The 25,566-nt window shown below is 44.4% G+C and overlaps 1 protein-coding gene across 6 annotated transcripts in view; it reads left to right on the top strand.

Moving 5' to 3' along the window:
• Positions 1–25,566, top strand: part of SESN1 (sestrin 1) — a 75,492-nt gene that overhangs the window by 37,717 nt on the left and 12,209 nt on the right. The window contains exon 1 of one of the 6 annotated variants that reach the window (XM_083831880.1): positions 21,813–21,962. The exons of 3 other annotated variants lie outside the window; for them this stretch is intronic. Coding sequence is in view for 1 of the 3 variants with exons in the window: in XM_083831879.1 (XP_083688005.1) it covers positions 23,006–23,023 (18 nt within the window). In the remaining 2 variants the exon portion in view is untranslated. Of the gene's footprint in view, positions 1–21,812; positions 21,963–22,683; positions 23,024–25,566 lie in introns of those variants that run through there. 2 more of the 6 variants (XM_083831881.1, XM_083831879.1) reach the window with 2 other exon arrangements.

The raw sequence follows: 25,566 nt of genomic DNA, 5'->3' as shown, positions 1-25,566 counted from the left end.
GGCAGTGTCAAGTTCAGATACTTGAACTTCTGTGATTCTGTGACTTTTAGTTTTCTTGTTGAAAGTCCTGAGTTACTTGCACTTATGTCACAGAGAGCTTTTGTTATCCTAGGCTATTTATTAGGATGAAGATTTAAAACTGAATTCTGTCTTTATTATAATGTACTCCTACAGTGTCTCTTATCAGATCTTAAAATGCTTACACTTTCACAAGGAAACCACAGCAGTAGCTGTTCCCAGGCTGACTTGACAATAGTGCAAGGACAACAGACAGTGTATCTGTTGTCAGTAGTCTGTTTTGCAAATGGTCTTCCATACATACCCAGCTCATCAGTAAAATATAAGCTAGTTTAGGTCTTGATGTAAATAAATGTATGCTGGCTTATAAAAGCTCCTTATTGATTTAGTTTTATCTCTTTCTTGTTTAAGCCATTTGTAAACAACGTTTATAAAAGTACACACGCAGTCTGTGACAGTTTAACCAAACCCACTTTAAATAATTGGTAGCAGTTTAACTACAAGTATTGCATACAGCTGAGGCTCTGAAGAGGATGCTTTCTCATCAAGTCTCATCTCCTCTCATGATATCTGCTGAGCACAGCAGCTTGCATGAATGCTCACTGCTTATAGGGCCTGGAAGTTTGGGGAACTATGCAAGAATGAATCAAGTGGTGGTAGTCCAGGATTGAGAAGCATCAGTGAAAGCCAGCTGATTTGCTTGTAGTCAGATTCTGGGTTTAGTTTGCACCATTATTAATGAGCTGAACAGAGTGAGATTGCATGTATCTGCAATGTAACTTGACCTTCATTATGGTTGGCTCTCTTCCAGGAGGCTTAGACCTGTTTCTCACATCAAGAGGCAGGGTTTAATAGCTCTGAAATGGTGACAACAGTGTCATGGTTGTACATTTTCTGGACTGAAGCTGGCTTTCATTCAGGCACCTTGTTGCACTGGTGCAGTAAGTGTAGGACGAACTAGTTTCTGTAGACATGTGCTTTAGACTTTTGAACCCAGGTGAATTAGTAAGCCTAGTTGTCTAAGTGTAAAAAAAAAGTTTTAAAAGCTTTTGTTGATGGGCTAAGTATATTTCATATTGAATCACTGAAGTGTAGTGCAAGGGTGACTAAATAATGCTGCTTGAACAAAACTTCATTTTAAAGCAGATGTAAAAACTCTTTCAGACAGGAACTGTCTAAAAAGAAAAGAATTGCCTCTCTTGATGATGAAGTAAACTTTCAGTTTCAGTTAAGTACCATACTCTGATAAATAAGATCAACGTATTTAAATAGGACAATAATAGTAACAAATCTTTATCAGTTATTTGTGGAGTGGGATTTCACACTGAGTTTAATTGCATACGTGGGCTTTTTTCCGTGGTGGATTAGTGTACTAATTCGTATTATAATTTGACACACAACAGATTTCAGCAATTTTCCCTAGGTATTCATTTATTGTTATTGTGTTATGGCAGCTCCTAGAAGTTGCAGTCGATTGCATTCCCACTGTGGTAACTGCCTTAACATGATGTTTTCTTTTTGCTGTCCTCTGGTGACATTGTAAGCTTGTGGGTAGGGAAAAAAAGTACCTTTCAAAGACTTTGTCTTCATGGGAAGTTACTTCGTATAGATAGGTGTACCTGATCATTGTCTTGAACTGTTTTTCAGTAATTAACAGAAATCCTGAGTCATGATGATGAAAAAATGACCAGTTTCTTAGAGAAAAAACATAGCACTGATTCACAAATAAAGGGGGAAATAGGACTTAAGTGCATGACTACGTACTTTTATTTAAGGGGTTCTTGAAACAAAGGAGGAGTCCCAAGTTACTTTTGGGATAGGAAGAGAGGGGTTAGTAACATCGGATGTAAGGAGATGTCCAGTTTTCTAAGAAACCTCAGTTAGTAACATTGGATGTAAGGAGACGTCTAGTTTTCTAAGAAACCTCCTTTCCTTGTCTTTGCTGTGCCATGTCCTCACAAGAAGACATGTACACATCTTCGCTCCAGAGCAAAAGTTCACAAATTAGTCCAGAACTATGCTGGAGAGAAAGGTGCTCATCTCAGTGACACCACTGTCTGTCAGAGCTGCACTCAGCATCCCCCCCCCCCCCTTCCCCCCCCCCCTTTTTTTTTCTTGCTGTGGGATTTATTTTGTCATCACATATGTTAAAGGGCTGGCAAGCAGTAGTGTTGTTGAGCTACCGTAGGCAGGTGGAGAACATGTTGGGGGCATGCTGCTTGGTGCCCTTCTTGGCTTTCCTAAGACAGCCATGGCGTTTGGGAAGATCCATGTAAGTGAGCATGCCCCCCCTGGTACGCATCCATTTGTGCTAGTCCATATTCCTTCCTTGGTAACAGACCGGGTGTAACAGCTAACAAATTTAACTTGTCACGGACCATTTAAAGAGGTCATAATGGCATAACAGAGTGTCCTGTCATTGAAACAAACTAAAGAAGAGAGAACTAGTGGCCTTTCTGGGAATTTGGTGTGCATCTCTTCTTTTCTTTTGGATCAGACTGCCCGAGTTGGCTTTCCTTAAGGCAGCTCTGGCTGTCTTGGTTGACAAGAAGCACTGCTTCAGTCACATTGAATCACCTCCAGTTTCCTTCCCTCAGCCAGTGTCATGTCTCATTCCCTTTGTTCCTACCTTGGATTTCACAAATTCAAGTACTCAGAATCTTCCATAGATGTTTATTTGCCTCTAACCACCTGGCTCAGCTCTGTCTGGAGATTTCTAGTTCTGAGGAGCAGGAAGACTCTGCTGCTGCCTTTCCTGGTAGCTCCACTGCCTGCTCTGGAAACTGTATTGTTCTTTAGAAATTTTAAATCACCCTTTTCTTTGTCCTTGTTCCCCTGCTTCTCAGTCACAAATCCACTGTGGCCATAAAAGAACTGAGAACAATAATGCTTTGAGCCATGCTCAAGTTGAAATGCCTACTGTCAGCTGTACTTCTGTCACGCATTATGGTTGATGCTGTTTGTTCCTAGACTTGCATTTGTTTCGCTTTTATCTGGATGAATATGGTGTCATAGACATGCAGTTAGTAATGGTGTAATAGTCTTTCTTAGCAGTATCTACTGTGGCTATGAAAAAGAAGTGGTAGTGCATGAACTTCTTCAGCATTAAGAAAAGAAAACACATTTTTTTGGTGTGACACAGAAGAGTCATTCTGTGCTCACAGATTAATTCAGATAGTGGTGCCGGGTAAAATTTAGCTCTTAATAGTAAGGATAATCAAGCACTGATTACCTTGAGAGTAATGTCACGTCTGTTGATAGAGGCCTTTGAATGTGTTCAGCAAACTCTGCCGGGGTGCCCAAGCTGGAGCTGACTGAGCCGAGCAGCAGGAGGCCAACCTGCCTCCAACAGGCCTTCACGGGTCCACCTCTCCTCTGTCTGCAGCCGCAGTAACTTCCTAATTTCTTTGTGACTGTTGCCTAAATATTTTGCGTGCTTTGCTTTACAAATTTTTCCAGGTGTATTTCTGTTAGTGGTTATGGAGTGGTTATAATCATTGAATAATATGTAATACTTTTCTGTCACTTAATGTTCCCATCAGGTACGCCAGGCACAATTCAGTAGCTATATTGAAACCAAACAGCCACTCACTTGATGATGTTACCCCCGAAATAGCAAAGCCCTTGGCTAAAGCTCTTTATCACTTGGCTAGCATCAAGTTTGTCTCTGAAACCCTGCTTAATCCAGAGCATGTATCTCTAAAATAAGTAGTCTGACCAGCATTTCTTCTGCTCTGGTATTCGTAGCAGTGCAGCCATCAAGGAAAGAATTAATTGCTATTTTGATGGGGAGAAAAAAAACAAACTAAAAACTTTTAGCAAATGTTCTAAGCCTGTTCTGTCTTTTTTTGAATAGAAATAGTGTTGTAGCTGTGATAAGAGCAAACCAGACCTGTGGGGAGAAGTAGTGGCTTTTCTTAGATCAGCTCATACAATTGGGAAAAGTAGATAAGCTTTAAAGCCTGATCTGAAGTGGAGCTTGCCCCCTGTAGTTTTCTGGCTACATTAAGGTTATTACTCCTGATAAACCTAATTTTCTCCCAGGATTCTGTGGTAAATATTTTGCAAACCAGCAACTTCATATTCCGTGCTAGAACTGATGTATCTAATCTTCATAAATCAGTATGGAATAAGGACACGAGAGGTAGCTTCTGCTTCCTAAGAAGCACTGCCCATCAAAGATACATTGAGCCATAGTCCACATTCTTCCAACTTTTTCACAAACCTTTGGTTGTAAATCTTTGTCACAGTGAAGTGCCAGTGTAGGATCTCAAGTCTTGATTACACTTAACAGAAGATGTTTCTGCTGTGGTGTTTCTAGATAATGCACTTGTGTTTTGTTTCTTAAAGTTGTTAAAGGACTGGCATGATTAAAGTCCTTAGCACTCTTAGAGATGTTTAGCCCAAACTTAACATGCTTTGGGAGTTTTTGTTATGAACGTGCAAAATTTAAGTATGGTTTTAAAAGAAATTTTTGCTTCTCCAGTATTAAATCTAAGTGGCACAGTGCTCAATACCAAATAAAAGGGAAGGATCGCTTATCAATACTTTCCGCCATGAGTGTATGGTCAAATTGGAAGAACTGATCTACTCATTAGAGCACCAAATGAGGTATTTATAACTCTTAATGAAAAGATTTCATGGGAGTTTTATAACTGTGCAATCAATATGGTTAAAACAAAGGCAATATGCAGTGATTAAACACTTCTACAAATAACATGCATTCCCATTAGCACTATTTGATTTTAGGCTTAAATAAAATTAAATATTAAATAATGAAAAAAATTAGACTTTGGAAGATTTTTTTAAAAGATGAGGCTTCTTTTTATCACTTTTCATTGGAGCAAAGCAAAGACTTAATTTTCCTGTCAGTTTGGCAAATATATTAGTAACATCTATTGGTTTAAGAGAGAATGTCCCCAAATTCTGGTAATTTCTTTCAAAAGACTTGAATTTATTGCTGCTGTTGTTTCAGAATTTGAACTGTTTCACTCTCATATCTAGGGAGGTTTAAATAGTGCCTCTCCAAAACGCATTCGTGGGGAGAATCTGTCCCAGCAGTGTCCATGTGGTCAAACAGGGAGCTCTGGAGTGCTGCTGGCAGTTCTTGTCTGTAATAGCAGAGCACTTCCAAAGGGAAACTGGTATTCAAAAAGGAAGGCTGCTGTTTTGGGAAATACTGTTTAGAAAAGTTATTCTTCAGAGTACAGTATGGTAGTTTACCACAATAGCAAGAGCCTTCTGTGAAGGAGTCCTTGTCCTTTCCATAAATTTCATTAATGGAAAATTCTGTAAGGGGGTGGTAAGGAGGGGAAGAAAACTCCCAGGAGCCCTATTTCTGTGTTTCTGGGCAACACAGTAAATGTTCTTCATAGAATAAGCATAAGTACTCTCAGAAGCTTGTCATGTTTGTGTCTGTGCTGTGTTTACACAAGCTGCCTAGGTGAGATCACTCGCTCTGTGCGATTGGTACGTGCCATGCTATTAGCAGCTCTCCTGCACGAAGATCCGACTATTCACAAATGCCCAAACAACATCATGGGGTTACGGTGACAAAGCCAAACTGCACTTTTTTAGATCATAATCCTCCAACTACGTGCACTGCAGCAGGGGACCTGTGACTAACACTCATGAGGAGTTTCAGTGAGGTGGCTGCCTGAGTGCATTCAGATGCAGGGCTGACTGTCAGTGTTCAAGGTTCACCTCAGCTCTCAGAGCCCTTCTACAATGCCAATCCGGTTCTTTTTACTGTCACACGATCAGGTATGGGCACTAATAAACAGGAAGACCCAGCTGTCAGATCTGTGCTGGCTCTGCAGCCCAAACAGAAGTAAGAACCAATAGACCCCCTTTTGCAGCAGTGAGAACTCCTAATAAAAAGAGTGATGAGCTCAAAGGAGGGATTGGATTTGCTACGCTTGCTTTCATCTCCTCAAGGTGGGTTCCCTGCCTGTCCCCTCCAGAGGAAGGGCAGGTCTGTGAACTTGTTGCTGTAAAATTGATACTCACAAACATGTTTTGAATGACTGTACCAAAGTGACTTTGCAGGATGTAAAGCCATACTTGTAAAATGCAAGGATTAACACTCATCAATACCGAGAGTGTACAGTAACCAGATAACAATTGTATGATGAAATCTGTTGAATGAGGCATTCACCAAACAATATTTAGACTAGGGCTTTAGCTTCCTCACCTACATGAAGATAAGGGAAGTCAGAGAAGTTTCTGCTGTCACGGTAGTTTCACATGCCGGCAGACCAATGGAAGCAGGGATGTGCTGACGTACAGTAAAACTGCATTTAAAAGATTAACTTTGTGGTCGTAAAAGTTAGGGAAGTATATCTCCAACAGAATCAGTGTTTTTTGTGGTTTATACCAATACAGCAAGTAAGCTGATTAGCTGTTTGAATCTCCCTAGGGCTATTGTATGTTGATGTTCTTCATTTCTGCCCTAGGTTTGCATGAAGGTAATGTACTTCCAAATATCCGTGGCTTGCTTGTTTGTTTCTTAACTATAACTCCGCTTCCCAGTGGAATAGCTGTCTCCTTCTACAAGTAATACTCTGGTTATGTTTGCCTAATGGTTTGCATGATCCCTTGGAGAAGAGCATAAGATGATAATCATCGCAGATAAGTAATCAGGGTATGCTTACAGCGTGTTTTGTGGTGCCGTGTCGGGGACACCTGAACTAGCTCTGACAGGCAGGTGTGGTGCAGCGAAGGGAAGGGAAGGGCAGGACCGCACGAGGAGAGAACCTCAGGTCCCAGCACCGCTGCTCCTCTCTTAGTGCCCTGCGCTGAGATGGACATGGTGCTGCCCGAGCTGGCTTGTTGAGCTGTGCTCATCAGTGCTATGTGTCATGGCTAAATAGTCCTAGTGCGGATCAGTGGCCTGGATTCTTATAGGGCTCTTTCATAAGGCTCTTATTGTAGCCTGGATGAGACCAAAGGAAGTAAACGAAATGTTAGGCTATGTTACCGGCTATGGAAAGCAAGACAAGACGTGGCATTGTACCTTTTCACCTTGAATGCTCTTTAGCTTTGGCTGTCTTACAAAGGGCTCATCAGAAATAGGCAACTTAGGTTACCAGAATAGGCTGGAGTTTGGAGTGAAGATGAGAAAGGGAGGGTTTAATGAATAAAAAGAAAAAGTTGCATGCTCCCGTCTTCTTATTCTAAGAAGTGATACAGAAATTAAAACCTGTAACAACTTTTGTGTAAAGCAGAATACTGAGGCAGAGGAAAAAAAACATTAAAGCCTGGTTCTCATTTCCCACCCACTCCTCCTCCTCCCAGAAATCCCCCCTTGCCTCCCCCATTGTCAATATTTATGCTAGTTATATTGAGGTACAGTTTTAAAAGTCTAGCAGAGAACAGCAAGATCACCAGTTACGTAAAGGAGGGAAAACACCTAATTGTTAGAGCATGCCTGGACAGACTCTTGCCTCTTTTTGGTATCTGCTAGCTGTACCTGACGGGGATGGTAAATGATGATTTTCGGTGTGTAGCTTTAAAAGGGGGGAGTGAGGAGGGAAGGGACAATATAGCTCAAAGCACTATACGAGCATTAAATAGTCCGAACATAGAGCCCACCTCACCAGCTATGTGTAAGGCAGCCTGCTTTATCCCCATGTGTGCCAGGAGACTGAAACACAGATAAGGTTAAACAGCATGTACAGAATTCAAGGGCACAGTTTCTTTTTACTTTCTTATCTGTGCAGGCTTGATTGGCTTTTAATCCTTCTTAAATGGGCTGTTTAAATCCCATCAACACTGTTTATAAATGGAGAATTTTTAATAACTCAGCCATACTCAAGCAGACAGTTTTCAAATGGCTCCTGAATGCTGCTGTATTCATTAAATTGCTTACTGTTGCCAGCTGCCCACTATTTCTTGCCTATTGAAAGTCTTTGAATCTCTTTTTATTTGGGGACTTAACTGTTTATGTTAAACTGTGGTAACTGGTACTCCTACATCATTTGTCACTGGCCTGTAGCGTTAATTACAAAGTTAATGATAGTTTGATGTCTCTGAAAATCTAGGTGAGAATGAGATGCTCTTTGTAATTGTGCTGTATTGTATTTATTCTGAAGTGAAGAAATAAAGAAAGGTATCTGGGTTTTCTTTCTCAAATGCTGTAATTTTATTAACATACATGGTTATCTTTAAATAATGCTGCTGGGTTTAGGAGATAGTTATAATGAAGTCCATTGAGTTGCACTGAAGACTGAATTTATTTTTTATTACCACTGCCATGTGAACCCGTGATGTAACCAGCTGGAATAGTCCCAAGCTTGGGTGAGTGTTTGTCCAAAGAGAGAAAACAAATACAGTAGCTGTGGTGGAAGAAATAGATAGGCTACTTTTTTTTTTTTCCACATTGACTTTGTGTGTTTCTGTTTGCAAGCAGCTCTGCTTAATAATAGAACTGACAGCTCAGTTCTAGCAGTTGAATCTGCCTGCAGAGTTTATACAGCAAAACTCCCAGGCCATTGGGAAGGTTTTAGTTGCAATTTGATCACGCACTGATAAAATCTAGTTTTCGTGAGGTCCCTGCCCAATCTTAGAACTTTCACTGCTCGAAACTTGAGTGAAGTTACTCTGTTTAGCAATCACATGCCAAACCTCATCCCTCTCAAACTGCTTCCAGGCTGAGAGACGTGGTTTCCGCTCATTGCTGATACACTACCCAACGACTTATGGAGCTGCTGTCCTGGGTGAGTACTTGCAGTCCCTAAGCTAAGGGGGACTGGACTGTCCTGAAGCCAGATAGGTAGAGGGATGCTTTTCCCTAGGAGTCATTGGCTCCTTCTCAGTCTCCCCATCTATGCCTCTTGTTTGTCATCTTTCAGCTCCAGAAACTGCCTTTTGTCCTTAATGGACCCAGCTGTCAGACACTGGGCAGGAGTGCAGCCTGAGTTCTTCTTTGAAATGCAGATAGTGTACTGGGAGAGTTTTCAGTCTCTCCTTTCAGAGCTCTTCTGAGGTGGAAGGAAGTTGTGGTGTGAAACCGGCTGCAACTCAGTCTGCACTTAGGGACCTCATGCGAGTTTCAGGTTCACGATAATGTGCTCAAACCCAGGGAACTTCTGCCAGCCTTTGTGCTTCCTGGGGCAGTGCAGACATTTCTGTTTGTGAGTGCCTTTGATAACGAGCCACCAGCAAAATAATGACCTGCTCTTGTAGAGCTAGAGATCTCGTGGCAGCAGCAGCAGCCTGTGGCATAGCAAGAATCGGACTCTCCCACACCTTAAGGTGGGGTCTTTGCAGGTGAAGGTTTAGAGGAGTACTGGGGCCTGCTTTTCTTGTGGGCATTATCCTCAAGCTTTAGCGTGTCACCTCAACCCCTTGTACTTCTCATGTCATGGAAGAGCTGAGCTGTCCTAGTTTGGGAAGCAGTGAGGGCAAGAGAGACTGAAAACAGTAAAATGGTAGAAAAATGCCAATTTCTGCCAGTATTGCCTGGTTTCGTATGTTACTGTGTGTTTCTATGCCTGCCAGGACTTGGCTAAGCTCTCATGGGAGGACATCCTCTGATCTCACTGTGGCACCACCACTGGGTCGCTGCTGGTGCTCCAAGCGGTGGTGTCTGGAGTCGGGTGAGCAGGCAGAGCTGCCGAACAGATCCTGAGTGCAGTTCAGTTAACTGCAGCCCAAACAGGGTAACAGTAAGCAATTCAAGTCAGGGTAGCAAGAAAAGGAAAATTGGATTAGTTCTGCAGTAATTTCTGGTTCTTTGAAGTAGAGAAGTAGTGGAGTGAAAAGTGGAGATGAAGGAGGGGATGAGGTGAGAAGGAGGGAGCCCAGGCTGAGAGGGTAGTCAGCTTGTGACTGAATTGTGGGGACTGTGCACTGACCTGAATCTAAAGCCCAGCTGCTCTCTGGAGGTTTTCATCCCTTCAAGATGTCTACTTTGGTAACTGGCTTTTCTGTTCTGAATTTTGTGACTGGATTTACTGGGGGAGCTTCTTACCAGGGAAGGACTTGGTGTACAAGCACTACCAGTACATGTGTGTTAAGGTCATGCATACATGCATAGGTCAGTATCATCTGCCTGTAAAGAGTTCCACTGTCTACATTTGATACATATGTAAGCAGATGTAACTTTCTATTGCATAAAATAGACCCCACGAACCTGGGGGCTTGCTGAAAGGTCTTTGTGTGCACTCCTCTGAGTCTGCTCTCTGTGTTTGGCTGTACAAGGCACTTTTCAACAATACCAAGCAAAGGAAAAAGTTGGAAAACAATTTCAAAGCATGGAACAGATGTACTAATTCCTAGAAGAAACGTAATTGAGAAATTAACTGAAAACCTTGGAAGCATTTGTTCTGGGTGTTTCCCCACCCACTGTGACACTGTGTTAGTAAGTGTTTAAGCTGGGCTAAGGGCACCTAAGATGGATTCCTCTGCTTGATGTGAGCTGTTGTTTATAAGCAGCAAGCCATGGAGGTTAAGTCTTTCCACCACACAAACTGAATGCTTTCCAGGGTAACATACACAATGCACTTATGTAACACTGGACGCTGTTACCAGACTAAAAATACGTGCTGTTTCTCCTGGCAGTTCGCTTAAATCTTCAAATCTAATTTGTTGACTCCAGTTGCCTTCGTGTTCCTTTCACAATGTGCTGATAGCTACAGACTTGCTGAGCAGCTGCCCACTCCCTTTGCCCCCCGGGACAACTGGGAACAACACGGGGTAAAGGTTGTAGGTGGTGTGATCAGGAAGTTCACATTAGTGTCACACGCAATAGTGTAGTCTTTTTGTGTGTGTGTGGAGGGAAGGAAAACCATGTTTAGGGAAAGAGACTTGTGTAATACATAGGAGAAAAAGGGGTACAGCTGTGTTGCTTCAAATCTGACGCTGAACAAAATAGCAGGATGAATGCCATTAGCATTTAGTTGATACTTTGCTAGTTGACAGAAAAAAAAACATGGAATACATTTGCTTTTATAGCAAGATTTATTGACTGTTTGAAAACCATGATGTGAAGGGTAGTTACTTTATTCTGTCAACAAACTGTTTATAAGGAAAAAAAAAGAAACGGTTCTCATGATGTTTGAATTTTATACCTTTTTTAACCATGCATAACTTAGTTATGATATTAGTAGGATACTCAAATGCAAACTTGAGTTACTTTAAAAAGAGTGGAGGAGGCATCTACTTGCCAGATTCAGACTCCTGTTTCTCCTGCAGCTCTTGATGACATCCCTGCCTCTTAAATAAGCTGCAGTCCTGTCCATGCTCTATGTGCTTGGGATTGAGCATGTTTTCAGGTGTTGCTGACTGAGAATCCTTAGTCGATAACTCTCGATGTGAAGTTCATTGCTTGAAGACACTTTACTTGGACAATCTCTGTGTCCAGCGTTCCTTACTGTTGTACTTTGTTTCTACGAGTTTTGCATGGTGACTTGTTTGTGGTTATTCTCTCTTTTTTAATAGCTGCATAAATGTCAAAAAGCTGGCACGCAGGGCAGCGGCATAGCAGGCTGGAGGATGACTGGAGCCAGTACCTTTCGGTCGGTCGGTATCCAGATGCCTTCTTAACTTACCCTCTCTTGGAGGAGAATCTTGGGATTCTTCTATGGTCAGACCTGGCTTTGCGCCATCTACCCCATACATGCCTGTTGCTTATTGCCAGGCAGGCCCGTCTGTGCTCGAGGATTGTAGTGCCCCTCTCTTGGGGAACTTGTGGCCGGTGAGGCTTTCTTGAAACAAAGGAGCGTTTGTTCATATATAGAGCAACAATTCAGGGGCAAGAATATTGAGCCAAAAATCTAAATGTATGTTTTGTTTTATGTGAACGGCTGTCTTGTTATGAGGCTGAGCAGACAGTTGTGTTGTTTTTTTCACCAGCCAGTGCCCTTGCAGAGAGTCACTCTGGTGTTAGGACCCCATAAATAACTCTGTCATTACCCACACACATTCCTGTCCCTTCCACCCCTCCTGGAAGACTGTACAGACAATGGGGAAAAGCAATTTGGCCATTTGGGGCTTCTGGTGGTTAGAAAGCCTCTGTAAAATGGCTGCTATGTGCATACACCCAGGCGTCTGATGTGCCTGGGACATGTTCAGACTGACTGGACCTGCCATACTGGGATGGCCAGGCAGTGCCTGGTGACCTAGGTGCATGCTGGATGCACTGGAGTTACTTTTCTCTGTGGAAATCAGCTTGTCTCACGCTTCTTTCTTCTCCCTTCTGTCACTTGGAGCAGCTGTGTTTAAGAAAGGTTCACAGCTGTTAGGACAGTTTGTCCAATTGCTGTATGTGAAGCAGGGCAAAGTCCACCACTCCTAACATATTTACTGTACAAGTTATATGGGGGTTATCTTTCTTTCCTGTTCAGGTCAGCTCAGGCGTGGCCAGACGATGAATTTTGATTGCTTGTACAAGACCATTTCCCTCAGCCAGGGCAACGTGCTGCCAGAAACAACCTGAGGTCTCAAGTGGCCCTGATATAAACATTCCCTCCCAGTAATGTCTTGATTGTATTTCAACAAAAGAATTAATGCAACACAGCTATTAAGAAAGTGCTTGCCTGTGCATGTAATGCTGCTGCGTTAGTCTTCTGGAGCCCTGAGAACAAACTTACTGTAGAAAACGTGGCCCTTAGTTGTGAAAGAAAAGGAAGAATATAGATGACATTGCAATATGAGTTCAAGGGATGCAGGGTTTTATTCATTTATTCTTAAAGAGCGGAGAATCAGCCTCTTGGAAACAACGGTCAGCTACATACCCACCCTTATTTTATTTTTTTAAACCCTTCAGGTCATCAGTTCAAGTTGGAGCCAGTTCACAACTGGTCAGAAATCATGGCTATTGAATGGGCACATGGCTGCTGTACACAGAGCTGCTGGTCTTTAATGCTGTCCCAGCCCAAATCCTGCCTTAGCCTGGGGATCCCTCTTGTTTGCCACAGCTGCAGCTGCCATTCTGGATCCTGGTGCAAGCTCTAGGCTTCACCTGCAGGCTGTAGACACTCACACGCCTTGCCTTAGCAAAATGACTCCCACCAGGCTTTAGCCAGGTGATCCTCAGGTGAGCCCGATGCTTGAGTCAGCCCTGCCAGACTTTGCTGGTTGAAATCCTAATGCACACCCCCTTTCTCTGTGAGCCCCAGGCCTGAGCCCACCCCAGTGACTTCTCCTGGACTCAGCTCAGTCCTGTTTGCTTTAGCAGTGCTTGCAGTGGTCCCTGACAGCTCCAGACCTAAGCTTTGCCAAGTAATTCCATGCTAGCTGCAGCTCCGGGAGCCAGACACTGGCCCTTGGTGGCTACAGTCCTAACCTGGGTTAAGCTCAGCCATTCCCGCTTGTGAAGAGTGTGATAGTACATGTAAATTTCTTTCAAGTCAAATTTCACGTTGGCATAAACCATTTGCTACTCTTGAAATTTGTCTTCTAAAAGGGGAAATACATTTACATTAGTAAATGCAAATAATTAGGGCCTGATTTTTCTGGAATAAAGGAACAAATGATTTTTGTGGCAGTCTTATCTCATGAGGAGGAATTCTCAGTGAGATGACAAACACCCTGATCATGAGAGAGCTTCTCTGTTGTTGTTAATAATATAGGCATGTCAGCAAACCAAACAGATTTTTTTTTGCTAGTAGTTTAGTTTACAAGCCTCAGTGATCATTGTTGCATCTTCATTGGCACTGAAGATTTGGTCTGGGTCTGCCTAAGTTTGCCACATTGTTTTGGTGACTTGGAAGCCCTGCGAAGTAGTTAGGAGATAAGGAACGGGGGACAGGTATAATTTGTAGCTTTATTGACAAAATGAGAGGGTGTTTGAATGTTATAGCTTCGTGTCCTGTAGAACAGATTTGTAAGCTCAAATGTCAACTGTAAACACCAAAGCCCTTCTTTAAGGATATTATCCCTATTTTAATACTCTCTTAGTGTGTGCTTAGTATTGTATGTGTGCATTTGTATTTATTTACTTGTACTTATCCCATAATTCCTGTGACATTTGAAAATACGATAAATCAGGCTTTAATGTTCACTTGATTGCAAAAATATTGATTCTGCTATGGAAACCTGAGAGCATTGTGTCCTTTTTGGCATGCCTGCTGTATGTATTTTGTGTGTGGTTTCAGTGCATTTGAATCTGAGGGGCTACCCGTACAATGCTGGCCTTTCTCAAGACTTCTGAAGTATATCATATGGGTGAAATGCTGTACAGTAATTAGTCAGGGTGGTCCAGCAATGGTAGGTGGCCTTTTGTCTCTCACAATAGCAACTGATTGATTTAAAATTATGATTGTTAACAGTGGTTTTATGGCTAAATTCCCATAATGTGGTTAACTTTAAAAAACAAACAAACAACAACAACAACAAAACAACAACAAAAACTTGTTTCAACAGAAAGTGCCAGAATTGGTTTCAAGCCTGCTTTGACTTAGTTCCAGTTGCAGATACGTCTTTGAGAAGGTAGGTGGGTGAAGGCAATGACAGATCCACAGTTTAAAGGATTTGCACAGGATTGCAAAGCCCAGAAAAGTCTGTGGTTTTGTTGAGATCCTAAGCAGCGCAGCTGCAGAAATCTTCCTGTGATTTTATGGTTGTCCTGCAGGGACCCAAAGCCTCTGTGGCCAGCAGTAAAGGGCTGACATGGCTGTGGAGGCAGGAAGGCAAGGAGATGGTCCTGCAGACAGCTCAGTGGCAGGCCTGGCTGTCCCAGATGCCCTGGAGGAGCTCTCCAAGCTCTGGACAACTCCAGGATTTAGGAAGATGGGCTGCACCCCAGGGACTTGCAGCACAGGACCCAGAGGATGATCTGTTTTCTTAACTGCTGTAATTAGACATCAGAGATGCTCTTCTAGGATGATGTGCTTAATTTTTTGCCAACACAATGTTCTAAAGGAGTTGACAAATCCTATAATATTGTTGTACTTGGCTCTGCACATTAAGCAAATATGGAGACAGAATCAATCTTGAGGAACTTACAGCCTTACAACATCAAGATAGGTTATTAAAGAAGATGCTAGGAAAATAAAGCTTTATAGGTATTTAGATTTTTTTTTCCTAATAAAGATCTGATGGTTTTCTCCAAGCTCACAAACTCAGATAAATACTGCATGTTATTTGGGTCACAGCTAGACCATGGAAAACTGAAAATAAAATAAGTGTTTTTTTGTGTCCCCTTCCCCCCTGTCTGCTGCTCTGGGCTGTGTTGGGCACGTGCCTGAAAGTAGCAAGTCTAAGAAAGCCACAAAACAGTTCCCCAAACTGCTGTTACTGATATAAGGGCTCCTGAATCTCTTGTGGTACTTCCCATATTCGTTTAGTATTGTTTCACTTGATTTTATCTCACTTTAACAACCAAGCTGTAGAAAAAGAGTTGAAAACCTTGAAGTGCATTAAATGACATGACATACTTTTACTGCATTGTATTCTTCTTGATTTATTTTCGTGGGGAAAACACTGAATTTATGGGAAGAAAAAAAAAAGGAAGAAAACCAGTTAGGTTTTGGCTGTAATGTGAGATTAAGGGTTGACTCAAAGAAGTGCAACCGTAACAAGCATTTTATAAATGGCTAGTTTGTTCCCCGGTGAAGGCTCTGCAGAAGTAAGCTTATTATTTGCTGTGCCTTCAACATCAAAACAGTCAGGTATCAGTCTCCGTTCAGAGTTTCAAACAGTTTTCTAGATCCACACCTGAGTCCCACAAGGGTAAAGATGACACAAAGCTTCCAGTGAGGAGAAGATCTGGGTTGCACGTCTGTGTGTAACAGAATATGAAAGTGGATTTTTGTTGCAGCTTGTTCACAGGATACTTACACAGCATTTCTTGCATCCTCACTGTAACTTCACAGCTGTGCGGCTCAGGGTCACTTGCTGTCATGGTCTCACCCAATTCCAATATGCCAGGTTAGCACTAGTACTCCTTAAGGTGTTTTTTTTTGTTTTGTTTTGTTTTTCTCAGTGTTTGCCATTGTGTCTAACTTCTGTCAGAAGCTAATAGTGAGCTGCATTTCATTGCTTTCTTTTCTGTTTTCTTATAAGGACTATTTCCAAGGTCAAATGTAGTTTTAAAAAAGTAGAAAACAAACTCACGCAGACGTGATTCAGCTGGTCTTCCCTTACTTTGAAGATGCACGTTAGCAGTGTGTAAAAGGTTTTGTTTGCAGTGGATTGCCCAGAGTGATCAGGCAACTTCCATCCCTGTAGGACGGGCGTCCAACAGCACCTTTACATGGCAGTGGTGAAGCACTGTCTGACAGCATTCCAGGTAGTGTAACAAATAAGGTGTTGCATGGCCTCCTTGCTCTTAACTGAATCAATTACGAGGACTCGGAGTTGCAGGAAGTTCCCAAGGGTGAATTTTCACTCAGCTGAGAAAGGATATTTGTCCCTTTTCAGTATTCATTTTGGGGACAGAGCGCCTGAGAAAAAGATAGCAAAATGGATCCCAGCTCCAAGGAGCTGTTGTGGGTGTTGGTGTGACCTGGCGGTTTGGTAACTGAAGTGGAGAGCAGAGACCTCTTTAGACAAAACCGGTGCTAGACAGCTATAAATTAAATGTTCTTTTTCTTGAATAAACTCCAAATGCACTCTTATTAAATGAGTTTTGTTTTTAACTTATGTTTATGTAGCCTTGAGAAAGACTGCGGAGTGGCTGGCAGCCTGCAGATACTCTGCTCCCCAGAGAGTGGCAATCTGCAGCTGGACAGCTGATCCCCTCTCCTTACACCCTCTCTCCTCTGAAAGAACAGCAGTTACCAGCGAGTTACCAAGGTCAGTTCTGGAGCTAGTTAACACAGACTTTCTGCCTGGGAGAGCTGTGTCTAAGCAGGGAGATGTTAACCAGAGTATTCTTGTGTGGTGCGTAAGTCCCAAGCCACCTCAGAAGAAAGAGCCCACTTTTCTAACATGGGATGTTCACAGCAAGCCAGACAAACAACTTCTGTAGTTCAGTGGCTGTTTATCAGCCTAGGAGGAACCGTGTACCCTTACGAAAAGGGGAAAGAATAATAAGAATAATCTGGTAAAACATTCTTTCAATCTGCTAATCTTCAGAAACACATCTTTAATCTACCTAGTTGGAGTAGTCTTAGAAACCATAAGTCTGGTTTTGTGCCTGTGCCAAAGCATGAATAATCTCAAGATCTCAACTTCTTGTAGCTCCCTAAACTTATGCTACCTAATAACTGCAGAAGGGGATGTTAAATTTGGGCAAGCTTTGAGGGGGAGGAAAAAAACAAAACAACAATTTGTGGTTTAGAGGTGGGGTTGAACTGTAGAAATCTAATCAAAGGCAGAAATTGCTAGAAGAATGACTGGGGACGAGGGGGGGGCATAAGGGTCCTGAGTGACAAACCAGATAGTTCAGGGAACAGATAAAGGCACAGGAGATGCTGGAGCTTGGTGAATTGAAGGCAGTCGGCAGTGAGAGCAGCTCAGATGTAACAGCTGAGCCTTGCAGCTTGGTAAACTGGGAGAAAAGAGGCTGGGTCTTCTGCTGGGGCTGCAGTGGGCTAGGATTTACCTGATTTGTAATCACTTGCAAAACCTCTTGATTACTTGCAAGTCATTTGCCCATTAGAGCTGAAAGAAAGAAAGCAACATGTAAATAAGAGCTATAAACAGAAAAGTTGCATTTCAGGGATGCACATGGTGGACAAGAACAGATAATAAATATTGTCTCTTACTAGTGTAAAATGTTCAGTCTTAGCCTTGCGTTCCTAAAGACTGCAAGGTGGAAAGCTTCTGTATATTGCTCTGATCTTATTTCCTGATGTGGCTGATTTTCAGCCCTTTGTTCTCCTAAACAACTTGTTTTTGTCACTGCTGTAAAGGTATCAGGTGCAGTGCCGTTCCTAAGGGCTGGTCCCTTTTGACACATACAGCAAGAATTTAGACTCAGGTACATACAAAGAATATAGTTTACCTTCCTCCCTAGAGTTATGCACTGATGCTAATAATAGAGTGCAATTTTTTTGGAGACTGACAGATCAGATTGTTAAGGTTAAGTAAAAAAGAATGCTTTGAAATACTGATCAATTTTTCTTGACCCACTGATGGGCTGATACAGTCTTCTATTTAATTTAAATTCTTTCATCACTGTAATTAATGGTTCAATTGCTGCGCCTCCCCTCTTGTTATCATGATAAAGATTTTTGCTATTTTAGAAATAACAAGCGTGTAATAAAGAGATAGGAGAGATTAGGAGATACGTTTGAAATTTGTTATGAAAAGGGTAGTGGCTGTGGACAGCCAGGAACGAGAGGAATCCACAGGGAAACGTTGAGAGCTGCTGCTGTGGGGCTGCTCAGTCATTGCCGAGGCACCTGGTGACTTCCTTAAGGCACCAGATGAGGCGGAGCTGCTCGAGCTGCTCTGCTAGAAGAGATCGTTGCCCCCATGCCCTTAGTACTGCTGCTTTGCTAGGGGTCACTGCCCCCTGGGATTTGTTCGTGGTTAGGAGCGCCTAACCTCAGTCAATCAAAATGAGCTAAAACAATTGCCCAAATAATAAAATAAAAGAATAATTTAAGAAACAAACCAAAATAAGTCTCGGATCACTTGGTTGGACTGCAAGCATCCTGGCATGCAGCTGGCTGAGCAGGTCTTGGGGGAGAGCCCCTGCTCCTCCATGGGCCCTGATGCTGCCGGAGCTGCGGCTGGGAGACAGCACCCTCAGCCGCTGCCTTATGGAAAACATACGACGATGCAGTTTTAAGAACTAACGCAAATCGGGTACCTCAGAGCACCACAGAACTCCTTGTTTGCCTTTGTAAATATTTCTGGGAAGGAATTGCTTGATCGTCCTCTGAGATGCTAATTGGATGTCCAGCCCGGAGCAGCAACAGGCATTTCGAGTGCTCCTGCTTGGATAGCTTTCCTATGGAAAGAATTTGAGATGTTGGCTTGCCAGTTCTTCAGAGTCATCTGTTTGTGCTGAACTTTCCTCAAAAAGTCGCCCTATTAGACTCAAATGGCACTGTTCCAAGTTACAGAGGGTAAGCTCAGACACATGTGTTTGCAGGATCAGGCTTTTCACATCGTAACTGATTGGTCTCCTCCTAGCTTCTCTGTTACACTTCCTTCACTGCAGCAATAAGGAAAGCTTGCGTTTCTGATGACTGAACCTCGTGAGCGCAGATGTCGAATGCCATCCTTTTATGCCAGCAACTTTTATGGAAGTGCTTGCTGAGAAGAAGTATATTTCTGTGCTGTAGGTGCTGTTCGCCTGAGGTGACCCCGTGCCTGTACCTACCATATGCTCTTTCTGGGTGAAAGGAAACTTGGTATCTCCCTGTATTCTCATGTTAAATATTTGTTGTTGGTTTTTCCCTTATGAACGTTTCACTGGACTTCTGTTTAATTGCATTGATACGCGGTCAAACATACCGTTGTTTTTCCCCCAGGGAACAGCTCCTGAGCTCAAGTTATGCAAACTGTACCATAGATGTGTCCCCACATCCCCCGGCTGCACGGGATTCTGCACTCAGTACCCAAACAAGCCTTGTGCCAGTGTCAAACCATATTCCTCCTGACATTGCGCATACCAGTGGGGGGTAGCTTGCCTTGCTAGACCCAGAATGGAAATAATTTAAGTGTGCAGCTGTATACTGACTTATAGACCAGCTCTTGGCTCAGTTTTGTGCATTCCTTGATCTGGGGCAGTTGCACTTTGGAAATAGTTGTGTGAGCACTGCTGTGGGACAGCACCTGCAGCAGACCAGGCTGATGAGCTTCTGCTACAGCAGGGACGTACCTGGGGCCTGAGCAGAGCTTGTGTGCTCAAGCCATATGGGAGAGCTTTTAAGAGCGTTATTATTTGTTTGCTACAGCTGTGTGACTTCCTCTTCCCCTTTGTACATGCTTTTTCTGACATGTTGCCACTGCCTTCATCTATCCTGATACAGAAAGCAAAGAACATGGCAGAATTTTCTGCTGTTGAGCTGGCTATTTCATGGGAGAAAATTTTCCCTTGGATGATGTCAGAGAAAAATCTGTATCTACTGAGGTTCTTTGTATAGGAGCAAATACCAGCATAAACAGGCTTCCTCACAAATACCCAGACAAGGCGATCTGCTACAGTGAGTGAAATAGAAAAACACTTCAGGGAACTGAGTGCTGCCCTTTTTAGTTATTTATTTTTCTTCCAAGGATGTTAACAAATTCATTGAATTGCATTACATTTCATCTGACGTCCAGGAAGGCTTCTTAGGGTGAGGCATCTTCATGCATTTCAACTTTTCAGGCCATTACTCTCTTTTTCAACAGTTTTTCTGAGCACTAGCCCGCCCTTTGCCTGTGTTGCAAGAGGAGCCCATTCCTCATCTCTTTGTTGGGATTTGGCCTGAAGTGAGGAAGTAGCCAGCGGGAATTAAGCAGTGCTCTTTATTAGTTTATTTTATTAGCTCGCAAAACGCAACCCTCCTTGCCAGTATGGAATTCTTCTTTTTCCATGCTTCTGTTGAGCACTTTATGAAGTGCAAGCAGGTATGACACACGCTTCATTTCTTCTGGAGAAACGGGGCAGCATAAAACCAAGTCCCCTAGTAAGGAGCTATGGCACTGGGTAATTTAATGTAATACTGCAAAGCCTTTGGAAGCAGAACATCCTTCCACTCTGCAGAGTTAACTGTGTAGCCCAGAGAGGAGGCAGTAGTTGGAGAGCAGAGAGAAAAGAAAGCTTCCAAAGCTTTGGCATCAGAAATGTGCGGAATTGGTGCCTTGAGCCCCGGTGCCTCATTCCCCTGTCCTCGGTGTTTTCTGCATTTGGCTGCAAGACTCATACACCCATACCAGGAGCCACCAGTGAAGAGTTCTTCAGTGTTCAGTTTTGCATTTAAATGAGCGTAAAGTTCAGCGTCGTGGAATTTCCCTGCCTGGTTGTTACCAGATAGCTCGCTAGAGCTCAAGATGGGGTCTGGGGCATTCCAAATCATAGGCAGGAGCCTTCATCCCCCAGAGGAGTGTGTTCAGAGCTGTCCTGGCCTCCTCCACTCTAAACTGCAACTTCTTCTCTTTGTGTCTGTCATTTTATTTTAATTCAAAATATTTGGTGGAAAATGATTTAACAGAATTTAGCTTTGTAAACCTTAGATTGCTTTGGAAGATGAGAAAAATTCACGGCGTCCGGTTCAGAGGCTTGTTTCTTTTGAGATGATCGATAGCATAACATCCCACCCCACAAGAGGTGGGAGATGTCAGGCGTCTGGCAGCGCGTACAGCCCCGGGGGGGCCGGCGGGAGAAGCACAGACTGCTGCAAACAAAGGCTGAGTGTTTTGCTGATGTGATTGCAAAACATATGTTTGCCCGGGACTGTTATGATCTTGGGAATAGGCGCGAGGCCAAATTTCTGAAGCAGCATACTCAGTCACACAAATATCTGCAAAATGTTAGCCTCCTGCCACTGCTGGGTTTAGCAGGCGTCATCGTTCTGGTGCGGCGAGGGAAGGTGGCGAAACGAGCCGGGGACAGAGGTGGTGGTGGTCTCAGAGAGAGGGGTTGGGACGGGTTGCCCAGGGAGGTGGTGGGGTCAGTGTCCCTGGCTGGACGTGGTGCTTGGGAACACGGCTTAGTGGGTGACAGTGGTGGCAGGGGGACGGTTGGATCAGACGATCCCGGAGGTCCCTCCAACCTCCGTGACCACGAAAGCCAAGGGCGCTGCCCTCGGTGCCGGGGGAGCAGGGCAGGCCTCAGGCCTCGCCCGAGCCTCCGGCCGGGGGCGCTGCCCCGGGGCTCCAACCTCCCCTCGGCCGGCTCGGGGGCGGCCCGGCCGCAGCTCCGCCCGGCGGGGAGGCCGCGCCACGGCTGGGGCCCGCCCGGTGGCTGGGGCCCGCCCGATGGCTGGGGCCCGCCCCGGCGGCGCCGGGCGCCGAGGCAGAGCCGCGGCGGGGCTGCCCGGGGAGCGCGGCGAGGCCCGGCCCCGCGGTGCCGGCAGAGGCTGGGCGGGCCGGGCCGGCGGCAGCAGCGGCAGCGGCAGGTACCCGGCGGGGGGCCGAGGGGCCGGGGGCTGCTCACGGGGATCCTGGCGGGGGGGACGGAGGGGGGAACGGGACTGCCTGGCTCGCCTCGGGCAAGGAATAAAACGCTGCTTCGGAGCCCTCTGGGGAAATCGAGCGTTTCAGCGCTTCAAGGCTTTTGTTTGGAAGGGGAGCCGGGATCCTCCGACTGCTGGGAGTTGCGGAGAGAGTGATGGGGTTTTGCTGGCTGGGGCAGGTGTAGTGCCTCGGAGATGCAGGATGCCTTGCTCTGGCATAATGCGGCAGCACAGCCTGCATAACATAGAGGAGAACTGGCTCATTTGAGCTCGTTTCCTTCCGTGTCGCCCATTTATTGGTATTGAAACATTGTTTACAGCATGCAAATCGCAGCCTTCCTTCCAAAGCCTTCACCCTTTCATACCTTTCATGTCGCCGTACACATGACAGCGTATAGAAAAGCCGGGCACTGTCCGTCTAGGTTCGGGTGCTCGGTCTGTGAGCTCACAACCAAAGTCAATGGGGTTGTGGTCTCCAGGCGGTTGGGTCACAAAGCCACTGGAGGAACGGGGCAGGAGTAGCACTGAGGTGCCCTGAGACTGCGCCAGTTGGACCCGCTCTTACTGTTTAGTTTCGGGGGGGGGGGGGGGGGGGGGGGGCGGAAAAACTGGAAAAAAAGTGATAGAGGTGAAGAGTGGGGAACCAGGGCTCTGCTTTCCTTCCTTGGGTTGAGAGCAGGGTGGGTGGCTTTGGGCGCACGCTCAGTTGCCTTGAGGTCGGTCTTGAATCGAGCCCTGTAGCCTGGGATGTTTATGAAATCCAGTCTTTTAAAGGATCTTGAGACATTCGGAGAACGTTAACTTACTGATTCTTAAGGTGTTTAATCTATAAGGAAAGCATACTCCCAGTAAAGCAGCATTTCAGCTGCTGTGCTCTCACTGAGCGCTTTGGAGCAGAGCAGAGCGCTTGCTCTCAGGTCTGCATCTGTGCGTGTGCGGACATGTCCAGTGCTCGGGCTGAGTGACACCCCCGGGGGACCCAAGGAATGGAACCGGCATTTAGGGTACGTGGGCATCTGGGGGACTGCTATTCTGGCACTTTAATATGTGTCGGGGTTGGGGTTGGTTTGTGAGAGACACAGCGATTGCAGATGCTTCTGAATTAGATAAATGAACAAAATAGGAAAAACTGCCTGTTTTATTTAGCCTTGTGTTTAGAAATTATGTAGGGTTCGTGAGTGTTCTTTTTTTTTTTTTGAGATAAAATAATTTATGTTTAATCCATACTCCTTGTTTCTTAATCCATTTGCTTGCAAAAGCTACCCATCTGATAAGGTAGCCGCATGAGCAGAACCTAAAATACATCTTTTAAGCTGAGTACGCATCAGCTTGGTGATAAGAGCACAGGGAGATCAAAATAACTTGTCCTGTGAGGCCAGTGTGTCAGTCATTGTCGTTAAGATCTAAACAAGGAAACTCCGAATTTGTAGGCTGTCAGTGTCACCAGCAGAGAGATCTTGCTGTCGGTGACCTTTAAAGGGGAAGCAGGAACCAGACACAGTGAGCAGAAGCAGCCAGCAGCCTCCCAGACGGGTAAGTGCCAAAGCCTCCCTTGGAGAGGCAGTGCCAGCATCTTGGACACGGAGATCCTTTGGGTCATGTTATCCTAGAAGAGTGTAAAGCTCTAACTGAATGTTTTTAATGTCGGCTTCAGATGCATACCATAGTATCCTAAGCTGAATTTCCAGCACTGGCACGGTGGAGAAGTGGGGGGATTAAATCTACTGGGGAATTGTGCTGAAGAGGTTTGAACCCACAACTCATTTATTGTGCTGTACTTAACCCAGAGCTTGGATAGGAATGTGCTTAGATTACATAAAATGACCACTGGCTGTATAAGGAAAAGTTACCCACAAAAAAGGTTGCCTCAGACTCATTTCCCTCTGTATACCTGTGCTGATTCATTTATATTGCATTACGGAATGTGACTTTCATAAAATTTTGTTTGAACCTAGCAGTACTTAGTGGTTAGTCAGGATACAGATGATTCGGGTGAAGATGTTAATCCAAGCGTGGTTTAGTGAGGTAAATTGATAATTATATTTTCACTTCACATGTGGCTTGTCTGTGACAAAATGTTCTGTTTTGGCTGTTTAGAGGGGCTTAAGTGAGTATATAAATCAGCATCTCTGGGAGATACAGCATTTGATATTGGTGCTGATTGTACTTGAGGGGAGCAAAATGACTCATTGTGTTTTAACCCAGGCAAGCAGTCTGAAGATTGTGGTTCATGGTTAGCGCTCAGCTGATGAATCCTGAATTACTGAAAATCAGAAGTTTGGTGGCAGTCACCATACTCATCTGACCAAACTATGATTGAGTTTTGGGAGAAGTTTTATGATAAGAGGCAGAGCTTTAGCTGCCAGGAGCCGGTAGCAGGGATCAGAAAAAGCATTTAGGCTCAACTATGGCGCAGTAGCTGTAGCTGGGGTTACGTGGCTGTTCCTGGTCTCAAAGCTCTGCATCCCTGCACATAGCTGAACTCTGCTTCAGTATTTCAAGGTGGAATTTCTGACATTGGGTGTCTGTTTAGCAGTGACATTTTTTTTTCTTTTCATGTTTTAAAGAGGTTCAAAACCAAAATAGATGATGGTCTGTTACAGTGTTCAGGTACATTGTTCCTCAGGTATTAAAAAGCATCTCTTAAGCATTTGCAATCCAATTTTGCATCACAAGCTTTTACTTACACTTGATAGGAGTGCTGTTCTTGACAAGATACTTTAAAAATTTACCTAAAAAAGGGCTTGATTGACAGCCTTAAGATGCAGGAAAGCTGTAAGTAGCGTGAGTTTCTACGTGCTGATGGATTTGTAAGTGGCCTTTGCTCAGCATATCTGTGCATGCCATACAGATTTTGGGTGGCATCATGGAGTTAGATAAATGAAGTGAGAGATTGGTGAGAGAGAATGGTAACTGGGAAGCTTAATTAGGTTTGCAGACTTGTCTCATTAACTCCTCTGCCTGCATTCTGAAGAGCTGTTTCTTGGTGTAAATTTGCATAAAACACATATTTCCTGGTTGAGAAGTCTCTGAAAAGACACGGTCTGATGGTTGGGGCATTAGCCTGTGACTTGAGACCTCAGCTCAAGCCATCGGTCTTCCTGTAGCAGCCTCGGTTAGACACACAGCTTTTGTGTTTCTCCTTTTTTGTCTAAGGGGGAGATAACACACTTTGCTGACTCTGCAGGAATGTCGCATGGGTTAAATACACAAGATGTCAGGTGCACGGCTGTGGCAGTGAGGAGGGACGTGTAGGCTCAGATGTGACAGGTATCCCAAGAACGGGGTTCCTGTGGTAACAATCGTGGCCACGCAGAAATGTGAATTACATTACATACGGGGACAGAGGTGCCCTTTCCATGATTTCTGAGGTAGCCTCCTCCGGCCCAGCGACACAGCATTTATACAGCTGAAGCCAGGCTTCTCTCCAGAGGCCCCCCTGTGTGGTGCAGTGGTTCTCCCGCCGTCAGCTGCTGGGCTTCCTGGGTGCCGAGGCGGCCCCAGTCCGACCGCGCAGCCACCCGGGCCTGGCTTCGAAGACCGAGCG

Source organism: Anser anser, assembly GCF_964211835.1.
Source record: "Anser anser genome assembly, chromosome: 3".
In the NCBI taxonomy this organism is placed as follows: Eukaryota; Metazoa; Chordata; class Aves; order Anseriformes; family Anatidae; genus Anser; species Anser anser.
This window is presented reverse-complemented; position numbering and strand designations above follow the sequence as displayed.